At 37.5% G+C, this 8,105-nt stretch overlaps 2 protein-coding genes across 4 annotated transcripts; one reads left to right on the top strand and one right to left on the bottom strand.

Moving 5' to 3' along the window:
• The first annotated feature begins 1 nt into the window (after window position 1).
• On the top strand, window positions 2-2,579 carry LOC111330055 (emopamil-binding protein-like). Its single transcript, XM_022934851.2, has 5 exons — window positions 2-258; window positions 787-856; window positions 990-1,128; window positions 1,678-1,721; window positions 1,808-2,579. The coding sequence occupies exons 1-5, from the start codon at window positions 79-81 to the stop codon at window positions 2,008-2,010; spliced, it is 636 nt and encodes a 211-aa protein (XP_022790586.2). The 5' UTR covers window positions 2-78; the 3' UTR covers window positions 2,011-2,579.
• Window positions 2,261-8,060, bottom strand: LOC111330021 (uncharacterized protein C5orf34 homolog). Of its 3 annotated transcripts, none has more exons than XM_022934805.2 (11): window positions 7,686-8,060; window positions 7,294-7,479; window positions 5,774-6,010; window positions 5,327-5,406; window positions 4,941-5,183; window positions 4,421-4,481; window positions 3,777-4,045; window positions 3,167-3,268; window positions 2,944-2,984; window positions 2,643-2,701; window positions 2,261-2,445 (listed from the first exon to the last, which is right to left on the bottom strand). In XM_022934805.2, the coding sequence occupies exons 1-11, from the start codon at window positions 7,980-7,982 to the stop codon at window positions 2,305-2,307; spliced, it is 1,716 nt and encodes a 571-aa protein (XP_022790540.2). In that variant the 5' UTR covers window positions 7,983-8,060; the 3' UTR covers window positions 2,261-2,304. The 3 variants fall into 3 exon arrangements, 1 of the variants encoding a protein (XP_022790540.2); XR_015989425.1 differs by having other exon boundaries at window positions 2,299-2,445; window positions 2,643-2,720; window positions 2,883-2,984; XR_015989426.1 differs by lacking the exon at window positions 2,944-2,984 and having other exon boundaries at window positions 2,299-2,445; window positions 2,643-2,720.
• Between the last annotated feature and the right edge of the window lie 45 nt (window positions 8,061-8,105).

The following is an 8,105-nucleotide window of genomic DNA, read 5'->3' as shown; positions in this document are numbered from 1 at the left end:
CCACGGTCAAAATGGCGCTTTTCGACACATATGTCACCTTCAGATGGTCGTACGTGAAGTAAAAACTGTCTCACTGTTATGGCGCGCATTTTGGCACTTTCGGATGCAAATGTGACTTCTGCTCTAAGTCTTTCGTTTACTTTTTTGCAACTATTTTTAGCGATTATTTTAGCTTTTACTGCTGGTCGCAAGCTTCCATCGTTGGAGAAGTGGATAATTACATGGTTGTTGTATGATGCGATGACACATTTTTCTCTGGTAGGTGAAAATATTGACACCGCTATAACTTTGTACAAATCAGGAATGGAAGGAAATGAGAAGTTCAAAAGGTATTTAGAAACCAATAGAAACAAGCAGCAAAAGAAAGGCTAATTAAAAAAAATTTTTTTTTCGTTTTCCTCAAGAAAAAGTACTCAAAGCCAATGCATGAATTTCTTTGTAGAGGTGAACCTGTAGGAAAATTAATAATTCTGGAATGTGACCTTCCACAGCTGCATGAATGTACCATATTTTTTTTCCCAAAATTTTCCTCAAACTTTTTGTGTTGAAAACGTTTTAAAGCCAGTGTATGATTAAATTCTCAATAAATCTTTCTTGACAGTTGCTTTGTATACCCCTCCCTTAGGTGAAATGAGGATCAAATGATGTTTTTTTTTTTTTTTTTTTTGCAGAATAGCCAAGGTTAATTCATGTGAGGAAAATGTTAGGAACCTTTTCACTATTAAAACATTTGTCCATGTTTGTATTAAGTCAACCAAAAAAACTTTTATGTTTTTTTTTTCATAGGAAGGACCATTTGTATACTTCTCTCTGACTGGATCTGTTAACACTTCCAACCACATTTTGGCTGAATTGTGTGAGTAACTGTGCCATCAGTGTTTGTGAATTAAACTTTTTATTAACTCCAATGGCTGTCATTGGCTTCAATTGCTGTCACACCAAACAGCATCTTCATATGAGTTATGATTATATATTAATTCTGATTTCAGGGAAGGAATATGGCAAAGCTGATTCAAGGTGGCTACACTCTGATCCAACGATTGTTTCCTTGGAGATTCTGACAGTTTTTCTCACAGGACCACTAGCTCTACTGTTGATTTATGCCATCTCTTACAACACACACTACAGGTCTGTCGTATTGTTTTATGAAATAGAGTTGAAGACTGATAGGAAATCTGTATACCCAAAGATGTCAAAAGTTGCCCCCAGGTCATGTGACCTGTTAAGAGGAAGTGCGAGTGTGCAAGTGAAAGAAGCACACAAGAGACACCTTTTTGTATCAGAATTGCTTTGAGTTTGGATCCAATATTTATGGGTAGCAAAGTTTTCTGAAGTGCATAGGATACTAGAAGGCATCACATAATCTGCAATATCTTCTAAAAAATTATGCAGTCTCACTGATTTTTTTGTTGTAGTATACAAGGAGTTGAGCTGAATGAAAAAAGTGTTAATTCATTGTAGACAGGGAAAACCTACACACAAAGTGAAAAAAAAAAAAAGGGGGAGTCTCCAGGTTGCAGACACTTACACATTCAAAATAATGATGACAAAAATGAGGGAATGAGTTACTGTAGAAGAAAACATTAAAAAAAATTTAATCTGAAGTAGTTACCATTGTTTGCACATAATTATTAATGTTTGGCATCATTGAAGTTGAATTGTTTCACATTTCAACAGACATTTTGTACAGATCACTCTGTGTGTTTGTGAGCTGTATGGAGGTATGATCATTGGTAATTTTCTTGTCTATTTGCTTAGAAATGTTGAAATAATTATTTACATTAATAAGGATCATTATTTTTCCCAGGTTGGATGACATTTTGTCCTGAATGGTTGGTGGGTAGTCCCAGTTTAGACACAAGCTCTGCTTTGTACCTGTGGTGCTATTTAGTGTTTTTTAATGGCCTCTGGGTGGTCATTCCTTTTCTCCTTTTATGGCATTCTTGGAAGGAAATGGAACAGCTGCATTCTAGCAAAACAGCAGTAGCAATTCAAAAGAAAAAGAAATGAAAACCTGTAATTCTGACTGTAGGTCGGCAATATTGAGCATCGGCTAGCTACAAGCAAGACTTGTTACATACTATGTTTCCCATCAGTCTATCATACAAGACATGGTTTCCTACATGGCTAGTCAGTTCCTTTCAATAAGCAGCTCATCTTTCCTTTTATGTCTTTAGTTTGTATTCATACTCAGCAGAAAAGATATTGTGGAGTTTATGTGTGCATCAGATCACAAAACATTTTCAAAGATGTGTGCTGCCAAAGATGTAAATAGTGAGTGCAATAACAGTGGAAGCATTTCCTTTAAGATGAACATTTTAATGTAGTTAGTAGACCATCAATATGGCATATGGCCTCATTTGTCTGTTCCAGAACTTTCCTGATCAAAGATTCCCTGTCATCTTGGCCAGAGCCTGGTTCCATCCTGTTCTTTTCAGTAGCCTCCTGGTTAGAGTTAACAGAAAACTGAACATTTTATACATGTGCTGTACATTAATAACGATAAAGGTCAAGAGAAAACTAGATTAAAGTAGTCCTTGATCTGAAACCTTTCTGATCAGAGGATTTTTTTTACAATGTTTCCAGAGCCTCAGTTGATTAAAAGAGAACTTAAAGTAATGTTATAATAATATTGTCTTTACCTGACTATCCTGAAACTTTTTTCCCACCAAATGTGCAACATGCTGTTGATTATGAATGTCTGAAGTACAGTTCAACCACTAAGTTAAAGATTGCAAATAAAAATAATTACAAACTCCAGTCCATTGTAACAAAACATGCCTGTTTATGATGTGTTAGTCCTCACTGGTTACCAAACATGAAAAAAGGTTACTAAATGATAGTGGTAATAATTTTAGTAAGAATGTGAATTATTGTCTTACATGTAAGTTGTCAACATTTGACGGGTGAAGTTATTTTTATGAGAAATGACACCAAGGATACAATTGAATCTCTGAATTTTTTCCATTTCAATGTCAACAGCCCTGTAAAATATAACAAAATGTTACACTTTTTTCAAGCTTGCTCATGCTGTGGAGACTTTTAACATTTCCCAAATCTGTCTCTTGAGCTAGGCATGGTGTGTAAATTGTGATGCTCAGTACTTTCTATGGTTAAAGTTACAAGATTTTTTAGTGGCATTCAAATTAAGGATAGAAGCATTCACCTTCTTCTCTCAGGGTCCCATATTGTGTCTTTGTAAAAGGTTCTCCTCTGTGAGGGTGTGGCAACCACCCACTCTGCCCAATGCAAAGCTATTTCTATATACCTGGACAAGAACAACATGCGCTTAAAAAAATGAACGGGTCAAGGCTAACAGAAATTCTACATGTTTCAGCATCCTCACAAAAGGTCAATGCAAAGGACAGCGTTTTCTTAAGGGGGAGGGTTAATGCTGTGTCAGTGGCCAGGTGTGTAGATTATACTAGGTGTGGGTTGGCATTGTTGACTCACAGGGGCTTCAGGGTATTTATAACCTTGTAGTTAACATCTGATTATCTCACCCTTATTGCTCTCGAGGTTCTCAATAAAATGGGAAGCAGCCAATGGTAACAAATGAAAAGAAAAGTCAAGTGAAGTAAGGAGAGCATAACAATTGGGGCTTTGCATCTCAAAGTATGCTGGATAATCGATCAAGTGCCATCTTTTATTGAGACCCTTGTGTATTACACTGGGCATCCTCACAAAGATGCCATTTCATTGCTTCACTCATAATATAACTTTGTCCAGAAACAAGTGAGCAATTTTAAATTGCCTCCTCCTTCATGACATTGTACCTTTTGTAGAAACCACAATGCTTTGCATCATTCAGTTTAAACTGCTGAACATTCCCATTTGGAAGAACTAGCTGACACCAGCAGTTCTGTGGATCATTTTGTTCATGGTCACTTGGATTCCTTATATCCAGGATTGTTCTGTCACTGAACACTACATTGATGTGTCCATTTGAGTAAGCCTTGAATCTGCCTGTGCCTGGAACATCTGCAGCATCCACAATTTGTGCTGGGCAACATGGCTTGGATAATACAGGTGTGGATTCTGATGTCTACCATTGATTAAAATTCAGGTAATTGTTGTATTAATTAATTTGTATGATGTTTTGAAGCAAGTTGCATGGTGGCCTTGTCAAAATGTTGCAGACTCACTTGGCTGCACCTTGTGAGTCCAAAATATTATGACCACTGTGATGACAAATATCATTGTTGATAAGGGTACAGACCACGCTAAACCACTGTCAATTTGTTTAATATTTTGCATCATATCCTTTGCTTGGTTCAAAGCTCAGCTCACAATTGGTTTATCAACAGTATGTTGCACTTTCAAGCAAAGACATCACTCACAATCACAATTATTTATTGATATAACAAATTAAGTAAATATTAAATTTACATTAACTAATTTAAAACAAAGAACACCACACCTCTTTCCAACAACAACGTTCTCCTCCTTGATGTCCAGCATTATTGAGGAATTCTATGTATCTAAAACAACATGAAATTGCTAGTTTTTGCCCAGACTGAGTGCAATCATCAATTCAACTAACTGATGTGAATAATACCATAGATCCCCTAATAAGCCCTCCCTAGGGGCTTGTTTATTTCAGGCACTTTGTTTGTGGTGGGGGGGGGGTGGCTTATAAAAGAGGGGGCTTAATAGAGGGGGGGCATATTAATTTAGCCTGATGTTCACTATAAACTAAAATTACAGTACTTGAATAAATTTATCGTACTTACTGCCATGGAGTGTTATTTTGAATTTTTGTTTTTTGAGGGGGAGGGGTGGGGGGCTTAATATAGGGGCTTAATAAGTTTCTTCCTCTAACGAGGGGGGACCTATTAGAGGGAGGGTGGCTCATTAGAGGGGGGGGGCTTAGAATAGAATTTACAGTAGTAGTAATAATAATAATAAACTTCTGTTTGAGTGGCTTTAAAAAGTTGCACCTTGTGGCTTGTTTCACAAGTCGACCAATAGAATATTCCATTCTCTGCAGTGTTCTGTCTGGAAGTGGTTTATCAGCAGAGTAAACTCGCTCTTGAATCTCAACTTCCTGCAAGCCAGTTTGTTCACTGTTATGAACAAACCAGTGATCAAAATATCTTCCATTTGGTTGTTGTGACCTCATAACAGAGCCATCCACTGGGTAAATCTCAATGGTGAACAAGCCAGGTGACTGACCAAAAACTCTGCAACCACAAGAACTACTTTCATTCAAAGAGTAAATTGTACATTTATAATAACAGACTGGCAAGCTAACAAACATTTGAATACATGAAGTTAGTATCATTTGAAGAGCTGGTGACTGGAAAACTGTACAACTGAAACACACCTATAAGTGACACCATCTTTCCAAATCACTTTTGGCTTCCAGAGGAACTCACAGTTCAGGCAGCTATCATCATGTGGCATCTAGGAGAGAGGTTATGGTAAAAACTTGTTTATTGAGTAGAATGTAGATGATTAATAATCAAGAAATAGGAATTAATGACACGACTTTGAGACTTATGGCACTGACAAAGTGAAGGCCAGTTAGGAGGTAAAATCTCAGAACAAACTGGTGTTTGCCACTTATGACTGTTTGCGGATTACAGTCTGTTCACTAAGTGATGCAAATTGAATAAAGAATAACTAGAAGACCAACAATGTAACACCAGTTAGGAGGTAAAATCTCAGAACAAACAGGTGTTTGCCACTTATGACTGTTTGCGGATTACAGTCTGTTCATTAAGTGATGCAAATTGAATAAAGAATAACTAGATGACCAACAATGTAACACCTGAATGTTCCAAGTGTGAAGATGAGATGCATTACATGTGACTGGCAGAGAAACTGGTAAAGTTGTTACTTTGTGCAGGGAGCAGGAAGGATCTTTGTCTTTGTTATTGACTGCATCAAAAACAAGTTGAAGGGGATACTTCCATGCCTCAGGATAGGAAAATACTGAATGAATTTTTTCTTGCAAAGTAAAATAATGCTTCTGATGTTGCATCTCTGAGACTTTGTTTTCTGCCACCTATTAAGTATAAGAAAGAAAAATGAAGCGCTGAAATAGTGAGATCAGAAAGAGTAAATTACTTTACACCCTGACATCAGTATATGTATTCTCCATACTGTTCTCTTTACATTTTGTAAGGAGCTGACAAGTAGATTTTGTTCAACGGTCAAAGGCTTCTTTGGTTGCTGATCATTTCCTTCATTCTCGTAACCTCAATGTGTAATTCAGGAGTGATAATGTATTAAGGAGAAACTATATGCTAATCACTCTTAGGGGTCAGAGGGTTAATCAATGCATGACGGATTTCCTCTCAGGAAACACTGGCACTTTGTATTGACAGCTTACTGGTACCCATTTAACCCAGGAAGAGAGAGGGGGGGGGGGGGGACAGGAAGATTGAAGGGACTAAGAAGTATGGTGATGGTCCATTCTACCTACAGTTGTTGTAGCAATGGCAGAGTGCAATGACTCCATCAGGGAAAAAACTTAGAAAGAAAGCTTTAATAATCAAAAACATCAGTGGTCTGCTCTTCCTCACAAGGGGAGTCTGTATAATTCTATAGCAACCTTGGACAGCCCTTTAGATCTAGTTCAGGCAAAGTTATATACTGAGAGGTACATTTTGTACTGTATGTGTGGTGCAAATAAAATTTTAAGTTTTGCAATGGATGAATATTGTCTCGTTGACTTCATTTTTCCCTTTGTTTAAGTCAATATTTGAAATAACCAGCAAATTGTTTATAGATGACTTTGTGTGAATGGGCCACTATCTCCTCCGACCTCTTAATTCTCCTACTCCCTGATCTTTACAAACGCACAAATTGCAAATCTCCTTACTGTCTGCAGTACATTTCATATACCGGTACTGCTAGCAATGAGAATTTGGTTTTAAATCAAACAACATCCCATAGCTGATGTTTTACATCATTCTTATCACCTGTCTGTTCAAAGCCTTTGAAGATGCAGTAATATTGTATCGTGAAATAACCTGTTGATCACTTCTAGGTGTAAGAGGGCTAATGAACTTTCTATTAATCCTGAATCTATTAATTAGTTGATTTGGTTAGGCAGGGGACATTAAAGAACCCACTTCATGAGATTACTGTGATGTGGTCTGGCCTGTTTACTGGGAATTGGGGGGAGGGGGTATCTGTTATATTTGCCTTTATTTCATTGTAAACTGCTTAGCAGTCTGGTAAAGTCCCCGTACAGTGTTGTAAAGCGCCATGAATTTAAGATAGAGCACTATATATTAAATAAAAGTTATTATTATATTTAGTTATATAATGTTAACATGTTACCTGGGTTGAGTTGTATCTAACTTCTGCAAGGAACTTAACAATAAACGTTTGTCTGTGAGGCATAAGAGTTAAGCTTGCCAAGCCATCTACAGATATGACACACGCTGAACCATCTGACATTTTTGTAATAAGACATGTGGAAGTTTCATCAGGCCAACAACACTGCGTGACATCTTTGTAGCCAACCTGAAGAATTTCAATTTTGTCAAATGACCTACACGCATGAGTAATATGTAACTATCGAAACAACCACTGAGTTAACTTCCATCTGGAAGATGATATACGTGTACAACTATAAATGAAACAGGAAAATTGCAAAGATCAAAAAAATGGGCAAAAAATAAATGTGGGACATAGCTAAACGAATTCCCTACGATCGTGGAGCATCACACCTTAAGGTCCTGTGGATCTGCTAGTTCCTTAGACAGGTATGGTCTGGCCGCAAACAAATTACGAATCCTAACAGCCTCTTTTATTTTCGATCGAAACGAGCTCACGGCAAATCTCGTCAGTTGTCGAAACTGGGCACGGCTACTCAAGGCTGTTTGACGATGAACAAACGCCGATCCGCAAGGAGACAGTTCAATAGATTGGCCATCACCATACTTGATAAATAAACCATCGTTTTCGTACAGAACCATTAAATCAATTGAGCACATTTCACCGCATCTTTTCAAATCCGCCGCCATTTCTTGTACAACAGCCAAGGCTTGGTTCCTAAGTTGGTGACGTCGGTTCAGGCAAAGTACCAGTTACGCAAGCGCAGATGGCGTTCAAAATTTCTACGTGGCTTCGATTGGAGATATAAAAAT

Source organism: Stylophora pistillata, chromosome 7, assembly GCF_964205215.1.
Source record: "Stylophora pistillata chromosome 7, jaStyPist1.2, whole genome shotgun sequence".
Classification (NCBI taxonomy): domain Eukaryota; kingdom Metazoa; phylum Cnidaria; class Anthozoa; order Scleractinia; family Pocilloporidae; genus Stylophora; species Stylophora pistillata.
Note: the sequence above shows the minus strand (reverse complement) of the source record. Positions and strands in the feature narration are given on the sequence as shown.